At 36.7% G+C, this 16,663-nt stretch overlaps 1 protein-coding gene across 1 annotated transcript in view; it reads right to left on the reverse strand.

The window, feature by feature from the left end:
* Window positions 1-16,663, reverse strand: part of LOC150109061 (protein kinase C, brain isozyme-like) — a 689,445-nt gene that overhangs the window by 491,159 nt on the left and 181,623 nt on the right. Inside the window, exon 4 of the mRNA XM_090405188.1 lies at window positions 2,519-2,630. Coding sequence (XP_090261314.1) covers window positions 2,519-2,630 — 112 coding nt within the window. The remainder of the gene's footprint in view (window positions 1-2,518; window positions 2,631-16,663) is intronic.

Here is a 16,663-nt window from a genome sequence, read left to right on the forward strand (position 1 = left end):
ATTCGATGTATTTGTCCGTTTACTTTTAGAAATTAAGTAAAACTGTTAAACTATTAAAAAAAATGAACACACACACACACACACACACACACACACACACACACACACACACACACACACACACACACACACACACACACACACACACACACACACACACACACACACACACACACACAGAGAGAGAGAGAGAGAGAGAGAGAGAGAGAGAATTTTTTGCATTATTGGGCTAAAACTAAGCCAATGATGTGAGGTTTGAAATTAAATTCAGTAAATCAGATTAATTGTTTCCGATGTTTAAAGTTTCAACTCTAATTTGGAAAAGAATATTTTAAAAGATTTGCACACATCCCTGTCATAAATACGGTATCCGGAGAGTTTATGGAAAAGGCAATTCATCGAAAGACAATTCATCGGAAAGGCAATTCATCGAATGAACAATTCATCGAACGACAATTCGTCGCAAATGCAATTCATCGAAAAAACAGTTCACCGAAAATTTAAAATTTGCGAAAATGTTATGAGAACATTGATCCATTTAGAACAAAACCTGAACCGTGAATGAGATTACAATGCTACTTTCACAGGGAAAAATTATAGAACAATATGGTTCTTATAGTCTTTCTTGTTCGATAACTGTTTCATGTCTATTCATGGGACTGATTTTGCCTGTTTCCGGAAGAAAAGCTTAACCGTATCTATATTATGCCTGCTAACTTATCTTTAGCAGAACAGGACTGATAAAAATTATGCTTAAATGGGATCCAACTACCCAGGTCTTTCTAACTAAACGGCTTCGTTTTTACAGATTGAAGTATGCGGGCTTCATTATTATTATTGTTGTTGTTGCTAGTAGTAATATGCGACTTCAATACAGCAATTATTATGGAATGGAGTTTACTCTGATTCGCTATTTGAAACTTTTACAAGAAAATGTCGAACCGTTCCAGTTTTCAGTTCAGCTATATTCGGGGCGACAAAGAAATAACGTGTCCAAATTATGCACTGTATTACAAAACCTTTCTGACTTAAATGACTTAGTAGACGTTATTGGTACAAGAAGCTGTCTGCATGGTTCAGTTTTTCTTCTAAATGGATTACTTTTACCATAACATTACCGAAAATTTAAAATTTTCGGTGAATTGTTTTACGATGAATTGCATTTTCGACGAATTGTCTTTCGATGAATTCGCTTTTCGATGAATTTTCCTGTAACCATAAATACTTTTAAAACTTCCGCACTGCCCTCAGAAATGCGTGCACCCGGTGTCGTTGGTGGCACTGTGCTGTGCGCAGCCAACACTCGCGTGTTATCCGTGGAGAGAGTAAAATGCTGGTTATCTAGCTGTACGGGTTAACATGCAGTGGAGATATTATGAGAAGCAAGTAGCTGTGATAGCACCTCACAAGGTTGGAATGCAGCCACCTGTTATTTTCAACACACTAAAAACACTCGGAACCAGTAGGATGTTTATGTATCGGACTATTAAATTTATTACGATACAGAAGATGTATCTGATGGCCAAAGGACAAATCGACCACACTACGTTAAGACGCAACAACTTGTGAGAGATGTGAAGGCACGCCTCCGCCATAATCTTGTGAGAACGCAAAAAGTGATGTCAGAGATGAACGTTTCGTAGAGAACAGTGTTACCTGTACTAATTGATGACAGCCTATTGTCGTTCTACTGGACATTTCTTAACACCACAACTTATGCGCAGAGGGTGATGAAATCAAAGGCACTTCTCCGGCAGTATGCAGACAACGGACACAGAGATATCCTCTTCACAGTTGAGAAGATTTTCGCCATTGAAGAATCGCCAAAACGATCAGGTATCAGGTATATTCCCTGGATGGTCGTACATCATGTGCTGTAGCACCCGATTGACAGAGGTCATCAAGCCGGCGTCAGTGATGGTTTGGTAGGGGGGGTGACGTATCAAGGGGGGGTATACAAGTTGCATTTCTGCGAGAAACGGTCAAATCCTCCACCAAAGTGTATCAAGACACCGTGCTTGCGGCCCCTGAACAACACCTTGTTTCATGGTAGGCAGTGCACTTTACAACAGGACTCAGCCCCTGCACACACAAGGCGAGAACCACACAACCGTGTTTAGAGGCGAATGTTCCCCCACCGCATATCACCGTCTGATTGGGCGTCTGAAAGTCCCGATATGAATCGCTGGACTTCAAATTGTGGTCGGAGCTTGAGAAAGTGACTTACAAGAAACGACATCCCAGCATCCAGCCTGAAGGTGGATTTGAGAGCGAACAGTGGTAGCATTTCCGTTGGATGGTATGCGTGCCGCCATCGATATGTGGCCTCACAGACTTCGGGTGTTCGTGAAGGCAAAAGGGGGGAACATTTCAAACATTGAGTGTTACTGTATGCACATTTGTATGCGCCGAAAGTTGTAAATGATTTACTGATAGAGTTTATGCGCTGTTCAAGTTGTAACAGTATAAACATAAAGAAAGGCCATTTTGGAGGAAAGAACATAAAATCTTTATTTACCTTTGCACCTGTACCCTTGATGAATTATTCCATACAGCAGCGACCCGCAGTGGTCACAAAATGTAGGACTAGTGTACGTGTGGACAGCAAACTGATGTTTTGTCCTTGCGTCCTGAAAAAACAAAAAACAAAAACTGAATGAAGTAGACTAATCTCTAAACTCTCTCTCTCTCTCTCTCTCTCTCTCTTTCACACACACACATCACCTGCAAATTAAGTGGAGAGAAAAATATATAATACATATAAAATACATAATGCGTTTATGATTTATGATATACCTAAAAATCGAGTGCCAAAATTAGAAAGATATTTAATTTATACCCACCGTAAGAAAGTCAAAAATATTTGCTTCCTTCTCGGTTTAGATATAATATAAAATAAACGTGAAACCCTTTAATGCTTTTATTCTCCAAAGAAGTAAGGATCGCTCCTTTTATCCCTCTCCCAAGTAACTGTTTTATGGAAGATCGCAAGACAGCGCATTTTTACTCTTAGCATTCACAGATAAATGAACCCAAACTTATTGGTGATTAGGTGATTTCATCAGGGAAACAGAGAGAGAGAGAGAGAGAGAGAGAGAGAGAGAGTAGACTGCTCATCCGTCTCTCAGGACAAGTAGAGACCTAAGGGACGGATGAGTTGAAGAAGAAGAAGTAATGCATTACTTCATTGCATTGCTTACGTGCCGTGAAGCCTGCATTACTTCAAGACGAAGTAATACAGCTGGCACGTCACTTCTCTGCTGCATCCCCTAAGGGAAAGCATTTATGGCTGTACATCTGTGTGCTCACTGGGCTGGTTTGTATGTTCTGAAGGACGTAAAACCAGAGTTTCCGGGAGAAAACACCCTCTATGAGACCACTAACTCACCATTTGATTGAAAGTCCTAGTAGAGGATTCTCACGTTATCAACCGGATTCGAACCCGGATCTTTCCAATTACAGGGATGATAGTACGACTACAGTCGTTTAACCAAAATAGCGTGAATTCTGCAGTGATTTTTTTTTTTAGTTGCAAAGTTAAAAGCTAGTTACTAGGGAAAATGTTTACTTGCCTGTGCGAAATATCAAAGAACTCAGGAACGACCTGGAAAAAAAAATCTAGCAAACTTCCTGTATTTGGCAACTAAATTCAACAGGCTTATCTTTATGTATTTCAAGCATTAATAATAGAAATAGACTATTTTATTTTGACTAATCCATTGGCCATTCAGTTAAGTTATCAGTTTATGCAATCAATATTCTTCACATCATCAGTAGAAATAATAGCTTAATTTTTGCACTTACATCGAGTCATTTAGTGTTGGAAAAATAATGCTTAATCTTTCTGGAAACAAAAAATATGTGCATGTATTCATCAGTCTGAGCCTCCGTAGCTAAGTCAGTATAGACGAAGTCCTTTGGTCTGAATTACCAGGGTTTAATTCCCCGTCAGTGACATGAGGAATCGAACGTCATGTCACGTCACTGACGTGAGGACCTTTATCTTGTCTCTTTCGACGAAAGGTGCTTTAGCCGGTCTCATACGGAGATAGGGTTTTTTAACCCGGAAACTCGGTTTTTCTTTCCCCAGAACAGGCAAACCGGCTCCGTGAACACACATGGATTACAGTCATGAAAGCGTCCCTGACATATGCCGGTTCCGATCCCGGATAAAATTGTGTGTGTGTGGGGGGGAAGCAATGGTGAACTAGCCTGTAAAAATCTCATCAGGGACACTTTGTGGGGAAGCCTACAAAGTCACCTAGGGTTGGAAACGACTGAAGGGATAGATCATCAGTCAATAAATGTTACTAGAATAACAAGTAACATGAACAAAAACCTTAAGCTTAGTCAAAAAACACTACCGTATCATTATTTCTAGTGTCCTGATACTCCTAACGTAAGAAAATCAGCTAAGAACTGGCATTTTTAATCGTCTTTCATTATAAATTTATCTAATTTATGATTAACACTAAAAATAAGACAACAAATGTGCATAGAGGCTATCTAACTAGTTCGACTGAGTCATATAAATACATGTGAATGATAATGTTGTATTAATATCTAAGCTATTAATAGACGAAGTGGAAAATAAAACGATGCCGCTCATTATACTTTTAATCAATTTAACTATGCGAGAGAGAGAGAGAGAGAGAGAGAGAGAGATATGCCGCTTCTTGTGCAACAGTTGATTGCTGAAGTGCAAGAAAGAAAGAGGAAACCAAAGATCAAAAAAAACAAATAAATGAAATCTTGACGTGTGTCGTATGCATCGTCAAATGTCTTGCAGGCTTACTGCGTCGGTGGCTGCTTTCGAATCGATGAAACTGCCTTCTCCTCTTCCTGTTTCCGATCGAAGATGTTTTTGAGCAGACAACGATGCCCGGAAACGACTTAAAGTCGATGCATGTTAGAGTGAGTGAATATCGATTTGAATTTACCCATCTCAACAAACGTCAGAATAATGGCTAACTTGGAAACTGAGTCTTTTCTCTCTAAATGAGTAGCAAATGAAGCTTTGATGAACTATAAGTAGAGGGCGTTAACAATACTTTATAAATTAGTATATAAAATAGAGTATATAAAATTAATATACATAATATTACGCTTAATGTATACTACTATACAGGGTGTTCGGGATAAATTTGACATATTTATAATTAATTATATTTTTCCGTAAGTTACATGTATTAACACACACTTCTCTTCATTTAAAAGTTTGGACCCTTCTTCATTCATATACAAGATGTCAGAAAGGATGGATAGCTGGAACCCACCTGAATCATGGAAGAGAATAACTTGTATCATGATGATTCGTGCCCGCCATCAAAATAAGGATATTACGACTGCTGCCCAATGCTCCCTGAATACAGTAAAAACAATCAGGCATGAACTAGAGACTTGCAATGGTGACTACGAGGATGTAGCAAGAAGAAAGATCCCTAGCAGACGATCTGATTGCGTTCGTACAGCAGAATTCCTCGCAAATCTGCAGGAACAGGTGTTGAAGAACCCTGGCATTGGAATTCGGGCATTGTTCGTGGAGTTGCTAACTGTAGTCAAGCCCTGGATAACAAGGGTAGCCAATGGTAGGCCGTATGTATGGCAGCAGGATTCGGCCCCTTGCCACACCTCTGGGAAAAGTCAAAAATGGTTGTCTGAAAATTTCTACGACTTCACCAGTCCAAATGTTTGGCCTCCAAACTCCCCAGACCTTAACCCCATGGATTATTTTGTATGGGGCGCAGTTGAAAAAGACACCAATCGCACTTCCAGTAATACAAAAGCCCAGTTAATGGATAAAATTAAAACAGTTTTTGCGGCCCTTCCCAGGGAGACTGTAGCATCAGCTTGTTCGAGGTTCCGAAGCAGAATTGAAGCTGTGATCGATGCTAATGGTGGTTATTTTGAGTAAATCTTGTTGATAGTATTGTAATTAACTCTGCCTGTAATGTTTTTTTGTCAATTCATTAAATTTAATAGATACAAAGAAGATTTTCTTTTTCCTTACGAAACTGTCAAATTTATCCCGAACACCCTGTATATGTAGTCAAAATGAGAGGAAAATTAGTACACAGCATTTATTTGCTATAGGTCTTGTGGCTACTAGTGTATGGGAGTGATAAACGATTACTACAATAATGGTATTCGTATATGGTATGGGACTTTCTTTACCTTTAGTAAAGTTGCTTAGGCATATGTTAAAAGAAGCAATCCTGGAATCGGTAGCATATCATCTTTTATTATAGTATATTTTATGATTCTGCTGACCACACAGACACTTCAGGTCTTTCAGAACTTTCTTCGCTACTGAAACCAAGTACTAATAAAAGTAAATGAACCTACATGCATCTCGAGTTGAAGGTTAAACTAGATGGTATGTTCATTATGAATTGGAGGGCAAATGAAATTTCAAAGTAACGGGAGATATAATGCTTTCTACTTGTATAACTACATGCATAATGTACAATACATTTAGATTTTTTAAATTATATTTGCAAATGTAAGATCGTTTAGCCATTTATTTAAATTTCTTCTCAATCCACAAATATGATGATATAATTAAATTTAAGATATTCAAAAAAATCCTCAATAAAAAAAAATTCTTTTTAAAATTTATATAAACATTCTTCAAAATTTCTTTTCGAAATTAGGGGAAAAAAAAACAGAACAGCACATAACGAAATTCAGCGAACATAAAGTCGAATAGACTACAAGAACACAAATATTCTTGGATTTCCTAACCGTAATACGAGGATAAGGGGATTCCCCCCCCCCATGCCTCAAAGTATTTTGCTTTGTAAATTGCGTGTTTCTGCTGACTGGTTTCTCTGTTCTGAGGAACGAAAAACCCAAGCTTCCGGAAGAAAAAACCGGAAGCCGGTTTTTTCTTCCTGTCTCGACTTCGGTATGAGACCGGCTAACTCACCTTTAGTCGAAGGAGACCAGATAAAGGTTCCTCGCGTCATGGAAGGGATTCGACTGTCTTCCCGACTAAAGGGCTTCGACTATACCGACTGATCTACCGAGGCTCTAGTAATAAATAAATAAGTAAATAAATAAATAATTAAAGTTGACGAGCTAGAGGACTTCAGTTCTCAGAGAACTGAATAGATTACCTAGAGACATACAAAAATATTTACCATACACTCAGTAGGATTAGAACCTAACGACAACTTCGAAATAAAGTTTAATATTTGTAATATTATATCAAACTGTCATTAGAGTATTACATTTTGATTGCTTTCGTGAAAAACCAAAAAATATCTTCGCCAATCACTTAGCCGAACTCAAAAAGATAGGTCACTTTTTGATTGATTAAGGCTTATTTTAAGGTGTAGGTAAAATACTCCAAAACATAGTTGCATAATTTTTCAAACAATATCCATGCGCTTTAAAAAAAGGAAGTACGTCGTGATCGAGAGGCAATTTATAATCTCTTTAACAACTCCATGAAGAACGAGGCTGGAGATGCGGAAGCTTAATGAGATACTCGAATTTGCGTTTCACGTGTTTCAAGTAACATCTACGAGAAAGAGAAGTAAATTTATGTGTAGATTTTAAAGACCTCAAGAAGAAAGAGATGATTAGAATAACTGTGAAAGAGTGACTGAAGAGGCACTGTGAAAGAATGAATAAAGTGCTTTAAAGTTCGTAATTAGGAAAAAATAAAAGAACAAAAAAAATTAATTCGTTCTGGATCTTTAGTTGCTGAAAAATCAATAAAACATAAAATCGCTACTATTAATTCCTCTTTTAATAGATAATGTTTAAATGACATTCTTATAGCTCGCGACTGTGCTGCAAAAATTGCTTTCATGGTCAGCTATTTGTGAATCCTTACTCTAGTGAATGTTTAAAGAGATAAAAAAAAAAACACCCTCAATCAGCGGATTAGAAAGTCACCTTTTGAAAGGTTTCTACTGTGTCTGCAGAAACATTAACATGATACTGAATCTAGTTTAAGCTGAAAATAGCATTTATTTCCGCTTATCTGAATAAAAAAAGAGTAAGAATGACTGAACATGGACACTTAAAATGTACTGCAAAAGAAGAAGTTTTTCTTTCGTTTGAACACAACACACTGGGGAAAAAAAGTCGAATGGATTGGATTTTCTCTTACTCAATCAAGCCAAGTCGTCGCTGGACCTGCCACCTATCGATTTTCCGAAAGAGGGAGTGTGGTCTTTCAACAAAATAATGATTCTCTTGTTGCTTGTCCGTCAACAAGGGTCATTTGACGCCAAAAAAAAAGTGACAATAGTCTCTTTTAGAGTAGCAGAAAATAGACGACAGCCACTCAAGGGAGAAGTATTTTAGACATTTGCAGTAACGAATGACATCAAAAGAGCAGCAGTGGCGAATATAGTTTCTTCGTCTTTGAAGAATAGTGATGGATAAATGTTTACCGATTCCTCTGTGGCTTTCGGAAAATTGAGGATTATATACGAAAAGTAAAATAGCGATAACTGGTTGGGAAATTCGTAATAACATTGACACGATATCAATGCGAGACCACATACAGATAAAGAAAGAGAGGGAAAAAGAGAGAGAGAGAGAGAGAGAGAGAGAGGAGAAGGAGAATTATTACTGGCCTTCATCATTCTGCACGAAACGTCAATCAATAAGGAATAGATAGGTTTTTTTTTTTATATACTAGTACTATATTTATATTGACATGTCTACAAGAAAATGTTAAAAAAATGGAATGAAACTTCTTAGTAAATAATTTAAAGTTAGATAAAAAATGAGATCGGATGTTTTTTTGTTCGAAGACGAGCTGAAATGTGAAAAAGGAATTAACGTGTGACAAATGGTATCTTTTTCCCTTTCTAGAGTTGCATGCATGGCTATTATATTGGTGTGGGGGGGGCGAAGATTAGAAGAAAATGAGATTATTATTATTATTCGTTTTAAGTTATTTTATTACAACACTGAATAAGTAGTGCTAATAAAAATATAATACACCAAATGCAGCAAGTATTTAGAACAATACAAGTGATAATAATAGATTAATAAAAAGTTAATAATACAATAAATTAATATTAAAAATTTTATTATTAATAAAAAATAATAATAAAATAAACTAGATTAATATCACTACATATGTTATATATATATAATATATCCTAGAATTATTTTCCAAGTTTTAATATAGAGACTGGTAGTTAAGGAAAATACTTTAGAAATAAAGATCAGAAAATTGAAATAGATTAGAAGAAACTGTACAATGTGTGTAACGAAGGACCGTAGCCATACTGATAACTATAAAAATACAAATGTGGGCGATACAGTCAGTAAAAAAAATTACATGACTGTATCTATGATGGCACACGAATACATACAGAAAATAACTGAGACATAATATATAACGTTTAGAGTAATTTTCTATAATATGCGTTTAAAATAAAAGTCAACTTTATTTAGTCCCATTGAGGTAGTCTATCAATCTTTTTCTAAAAGTGTTACCTGATATTACAGATTTTATTTCATTAGCCAGTTTATTGTAGTTGCTACTAAGTGCTTAAAAGATCTGTGTAAAATTTCTTTGTTTACCTTGGGAACTACCAGCAAGTTCCGGCCACAGCACAAACCATAATCTACATTTATATACAGAAAAATTTGCAATGCTATTCTTACATATAATATACAATTATATAGTTAAAGTTTCTGTAATGACAAAATGTTAAGAATGACAAACAGTTCACTAGTTGAATATGCGGAGATATTGGTATTGACTATAGTTTTGATTATTCTATTTTGTATTCGTATCAAAGGAAACAGACTGTTGTAGTAATCTCAACTCCAACAGGTGATACCACATTGCAGTGAAGAATTTACCAATGAATAATATACGCATCTTAAAAATAATGAATTGAAAATTTTTAATTAATATTGTCGATTAATATATTCGATTAATTATAAATCTCAACTTGTTCGTTAAATATGTGATATGGGAGTTCAAGTTGCTGTCAATATGGGGGCCCAGATATTTTACTGATTTTGTTTTTTAACTACTGTTGCAATTTTGAATACAAATACAATTTGTTTCATGTCATTATCGAGAAGGCCATCCAATACCACACTAACCTTATTAAGAAGTATTTATAATGCAAGTTAAAAATGCTTAACTTTTTTTTGTGTGTGTATCAGTTCCTCCTAATGTTGTAGAAAACAGACTACAACGTTATTTTCTTGCTTATCTAGAAATTTCTACTCGTTAAGGTATTTGTGAAAGAAATGAAGAGTGGTATTCTCTTTATGTTGATGCTCTCTCAGCATTCGAAGTCCTTATGGGTTTTCTATGCTTTCTTTTTATGCTGCAAGTTCATTTGATTCTTTAGAGCAATATTTCCCTCTGAAAGGTGAAGAGAGAACTCTTTCTGATATGTTATGCGCGAATGGATTCTTAACTTTTCAAGTGAATGTTCAACTGGATCTCGAGAAAAAATTCTTAATTTACAAAAGATTAAAATCAACTTAGTCCTCCTCTTAATATGTTAAGCTTCATATAAATCTAATCAATGTATTTATTCTCTGGCTGGGTGAAACATACGAGATTTCGAAGGAGGAAAAGCCCTTCCATCTCAATACGAAACCCGCCAACTCAGTTGCAACTGAAACACCTTACAAAGGTTCTTCAAACTTTAGACGAGATTCGAACTAGGATCGTCCAATAAAGGGTATTTATTCATTACTGACTGAGCAGAGGAGGATCTCAATTAAACTCGCTTGTAGAAGTTCTTATTTAAAATTAATAGCGTTTCCGATACCATCAATAACCGGTAAAGAGTAAGAGCAATATAAGTTATCTGAAATAAATTCATAGAGTTCAAATGCTTTATTAAATATAATATTTAGCTTAGAGATTCAAAACATCTAATTAATATCAATGAAATTATGATGAAATATCGATATAATAAAATGAAGATATGCAGGAATGTAGAACCAAGACAAATACTGATGTGTTAGTCACATACAAATAAAGGATAAAGCTGGCTTTTATTTTCAGGATTAAATGTCATCTGGGTCAGATGACATTTAATCTTTTGTGATATTTAATATTTTGTGACTATTTTAAGGATTCTGGACATAAAATATACAAACATTTAAACAAAGCAAAAAAAGAAATTTAAATTTCTATTTCTTCTTCTTCTTCTCACTTCCATCATCTATGTGGATGATGATGAGGCCGAATGAACTCTTTCCACTCCTGTCTGTTCCGGGAGAGTCTGAACAATTCTGTCCAGTTTGGTGTTGCTTGTTGTGGTTTGGTTTTCAGGTCCTCTTTTATTTTGTCTATCCATCTAATTCTGGGCCTTCTTTTGGATCTTTTACCTTCCATCATTGTATTCAGGGCCTCAGATGGTAGTCTTTCTGTTCCCATTCTGGTCACATGGCCAAACAATCGCAGTGGAAAATTTTATTTACTACTGCCAAAATAAGCATTCGGTAATTCTCAACGGCAGCAGTTTTGTTCTCTCTTATGATATATTTTGGGTAGAACTGTGAATTTTTGTACCCGTAGAATGTAAATACACGCAGTTGAAAGGCACAGTTTTCTAGAGTATCAAATACTGCAGTCACGTGCGCTGCAGAATTTCATTCTAGTCAATGAACACATATAACGAGGGTGGTCTGAAAAGTTCTCGGCCTAACTAATGAAAAAACGAATTTATAATTTCAAAAATTTTTTTTTTCAACATAATCTCCCTTAAGACTAATACATTTATTTCAGCGATGCTTCAGCGCCATTATCCCGTCCCTGTAGTGGTTCTCAGTAAGATTTGCAAAATACCCCTCTACAGCTGCAATCACCTCTTGATTCGAAGAAAAAACGCTGACCAACGAGAAAGAGTTTTAGTTTTGGGAAGAGGCAGAAGTCAAAGGGAGCCAACTCTGGGGAATAGGGTGGATATTCCAGCAATTCATAGTGCAGATCCCTTAATTTTCCTATTGCCAAAACACCTTTCTGGGCAGGTGCATTGTCCTGATGAAAGATGATTTTTTTCTTCTGCAAACCGAATCTTTTCTCACGAATTTTTTCGTCTAGTCTGGTTGAAAGATCGGAATAATATTCCCCGGTTATTGGTTTACCCTTTTCAAGATAATAAACAACATGCCTTTAGCATCCCAAAACACCGATTCCATGACCTTTCCTGCTGATGGAGGCGACCTTGTCTTCTTTGGAGCTGAACAACCTGCTTCTGTCCACTGTTTGGACTGCTGTTTTGATCTGCTGTGAGCAAGCGTGGCATCCATTCTTGCGCAAACCTTTTTCATGCAATTCTTCATACAAAATGTATCCTACACGTTCTTTTGAAATGCCTATAGTCTCAGCAATTTCACGCACTTTTACTCGCCGGTCATCCAATACCTCTCAGCAATTTCATGCACTTTTACTCGCCAGTCATCCAATACCATGTCGTGTGCTTGATCAATGATTTCTGGTGTTGGTACACTTTTTGGACGTCCTTCACGTGGATCACCTTCAAGGCTGGTACTGCCACGTTTGAACTCGGTAGCCCATTTCTTAATTGTCGAAAACCAAGGCGAAGAGTGCCGATAAAAAAAATAAACTTCGAATGAATTTCTTTTGGTATTCTTTTACCAAAGAATTTTATAACCGCACGATACTCAATTTTATCCATTTCAAGGGATACCGACAACATTTTTTCTTCAGATAGCTGTATAAAACAAAATACTTGATAGAACGACTTGCAATTTCACATGGATGCTTATGACAGATGTACCAACTTAGAAAAAAATCTCTTGCTGATAGTGTATTGCCGATCTATGGTCGAGGCCGAGAATTTTTCACACCACCCTCGTACTCTATGTAACACTACTTGATTGGTGGTAACACGCCATAGTCGACATTGCAAGCGGCGTATTTATTTCTTATGTAACTCTCCATTCGAAAGGTTATACGAGTAAACCTTTCGTGAGTGAGGAGTCACATAAAAATAGTCCATTGTAAAAAGCGTCCAATTTACTCACTCTACATAAAAATAATATGGAGTGAGTAAATGTACAGCATCCAACATTTCATTCAACTAGATGAAATATCATGTCAATTGAGGTATCGGCTAAACAAGGCCGCAACTGTTTTCGTAAGGGAACCACAGCTAACGGTCAAGAGTCAAGCAATGAAACAAACTCAGCATCACAGAAATTAAGATAAACATCATCAACCTAAGAAGTGTCAACGTAAAAGAAGTGAAACCAGTAGAAAATTAAAGAAGTACTTAGACAAAACTGGTGTAGCCAAAACAAAGACAAAAACTGACCTAATAGATATTCTTCTAATCTTTTGATAATAAGAAGAATAAGCAGAGCTAGTATCATGGGAGTCAAATTAAAACTTTTATATGGAATAAGAGAGAAATTAGTCAAAACCAAACTAGATGTATCTAAGACACTGTTCAAACTAATTTAACTTATGAATCTCAGTTGGGTTACAAATACAGGGTGTTCGGGATAAATTTGACAGTTTCGTAAGGAAAAAGAAAATCTTCTTTGTATCTATTAAATTTAATGAATTGACAAAAAAACATTACAGGCAGAGTTAATTACAATACTATCAACAAGATTTACTCAAAATAACCACCATTAGCATCGATCACAGCTTCAATTCTGCTTCGGAACCTCGAACAAGCTGATGCTACAGTCTCCCTGGGAAGGGCCGCAAAAACTGTTTTAATTTTATCCATTAACTGGGCTTTTGTATTACTGGAAGTGCGATTGGTGTCTTTTTTCAACTGCGCCCCATACAAAATAATCCATGGGGTTAAGGTCTGGGGAGTTTGGAGGCCAAACATTTGGACTGGTGAAGTCGTAGAAATTTTCAGACAACCATTTTTGACTTTTCCCAGAGGTGTGGCAAGGGGCCGAATCCTGCTGCCATACATACGGCCTACCATTGCCTACCCTTGTTATCCAGGGCTTGACTACAGTTAGCAACTCCACGAACAAAGCCCGAATTCCAATGCCAGGGTTCTTCAACACCTGTTCCTGCAGATTTGCGAGGAATTCTGCTGTACGAACGCAATCAGATCGTCTGCTAGGGATCTTTCTTCTTGCTACATCCTCGTAGTCACCATTGCAAGTCTCTAGTTCATGCCTGATTGTTTTTACTGTATTCAGGGAGCATTGGGCAGCAGTCGTAATATCCTTATTTTGATGGCGGGCACGAATCATCATGATACAAGTTATTCTCTTCCATGATTCAGGTGGGTTCCAGCTATCCATCCTTTCTGACATCTTGTATGTGAATGAAGAAGGGTCCAAACTTTTAAATGAAGAGAAGTGTGTGTTAATACATGTAACTTACGGAAAAATATAATTAATTATAAATATGTCAAATTTATCCCGAACACCCTGTATAACATTTGATGACCTACAAAACATAAGCATGAGAATTCTGTGAAAAATTAGAGGAATGAACAAATGGTATCAGTGGTAGATTCATATTGAAATTAAGATCTAATTATTTTTGTTTATTATTTTTTATGTTATTTCCATACACGAGAGGCCACAAGGCCTATAACACATAAATGTTATAGATTACCTTGTTCTTAAATCTGCACCCCTTGTTGGTGGGAGACAGGTTAAAAGCAAAGTGATCTGTTGATATTTTTTTCAAAGAGCTGGAGATTATAGTCTTTGGGGAATAATTTATGCAAAAGGCTGCGGCAGGTTTGGTGAGCTCCTATCCTATTCCCTCAGCCATACGGCTGGTAGGGTTAGCTATATGCTACCATAGTAGGGAGATGATTATGAGCAAGGTGGTTTCCCGTTGCCTTCCTTGCCATAGTATATTATGGCTGTAGCCGCGCGCGCGCGCGCGTGTGTGTGTTCATGAAACCGGTTTGTCTGTTTTCAGGGATGAAAAACCTGAGTTACCGGAATAAAAACCTTCCAACTCCGTATGCGACTGGTTAACTCGCCTTTAATCGAAACAGACCAGATAAAGTTCCTCAGAGATCATAGACGGGAATCAAACCGGGTCTTTCTGACAAAGGGCTTCGTCTACACGGACTGAGTTACAGAGGCTCCGTTTGGCGAGTTAATAAACTGTAAAATGGTGTTGGCCCCTGTTGCTAGTGTTACTGTACGTTTAACACAAATGGAAAACAATGATGAACGCCATTTCTGATTTTAGTTTGCAGTTAAGAAGGAAGTGGACTTGGCGGTTAATCTGGTGTAGGAGTTTGAGGAGCTTCTTTTTTACACCTTTTGTAAAAGGAATGAAAACTCTAGAAACTTCTTCTGAAGAAGAAATGGGAAGATAGTTAAAGTTATCAACTACTTTGGTGATAATGGAGTTGTAGTTGTTGGAGATGAAAGTGGCTCAGATGAAACACAGTTCTACTTTCAAAACTGAGTGAATGAAGCATAAAGTATGTGCACGATGCGCCAAGGTTTTTCTTACACCTTACTTTTGATATGGATGAGGGAAAGCAGCATCAGTGCATCTCTGTGTACTTTTTTCCCCCCATGTATACTGAAAACTTAAGACTACCATTAGGTTGTCTTTGGATGAGAACATCTAGGAATAAAAAGCGGTCGTTGTCTTCTAATTCGAGAGTAAATATAATCATTGGATGGATTGAATTAATTTTCGGAAACAAAACTCTGACACGATTCAATTAAATTCCTCTCGAACATACGCTCTTCTACAGGATAATCCGATCTTCTGAGCGAGGCTCCACGGGACCATTCCATACATAATTAAACAGGAGAGAACATATGAAAGTGGTGCAAACGCGATCGGAGAAATATATATTTTTATTTTTCATTTATCCAAGAAAAGAAGACGACCATAGGCAATATGTGTGGCGATATGTTATGTGGAGTTACGACACAGTAAAACTTGAGAGTTGAGAACAGCAACAAAAGATGGTAAGTTGCTAAAGAAATCGATTTTCAGTTAGTCCAAAAGGAACCCAGTAAAACAGAAGCAATTTTTATATATATTAATTAAAAAAAAAAAAAAGAGAATATGTTTTTGAAATTAAAATAGCTTTTAAAGAACAATTTTGGAGTAAATTTTGTCACCTTAATTACTCCCTAAACTTAATGAAACTTCTCACTAAGCTCCACAGAAGGCGCAAGTAACAAAATATTCTGTGGAATATCTATAATTAAAATTCTATGAACAGAACAAAAAAAGAAAAAGAAAAAAATAGGCACTCAAGAAGAGGATAAATAATTGGTATGGATGATCAATTAACGTAACTCTAATGATTTCTAGACAATATTCCATGAAAACAGAGAATAAAAATGTAGCGCAGCCTCAAGACAGAGAATCCATCTGACTCTTTGATTTCCGCACATCCCGGTTATTTTACTGTGCAAGATGAGTTATACCAAAAATCAGAGGAGACTACTATGGGAAGTCCAATTTCCTATACGCTTGCGAATTATTTTACGGGATAGTATGAACAACGTTTGCTCTGAAATATTTTCTCCGAACCTACCGGGAAAAATATTGCACGATTTGGAATAGGTCTTTATCGGAGCCACAGACTTTTGATACACGGTGAATGCCGTCCATTCATGAATACAGTTCACTTTAGAAATATATTTAAAAAAAACAAACTTCGATTACCGTTTCGATTACGGATCTCCCGATTCGTTGTCAACGCCCTCTGCTGTACTA

This window comes from Typopeltis vanoorti, chromosome 2 (assembly GCF_054136105.1).
Source record: "Typopeltis vanoorti isolate ZY-2024b chromosome 2, IOZ_Tvanoo_1.0, whole genome shotgun sequence".
Lineage (NCBI taxonomy): Eukaryota > Metazoa > Arthropoda > Arachnida > Uropygi > Thelyphonidae > Typopeltis > Typopeltis vanoorti.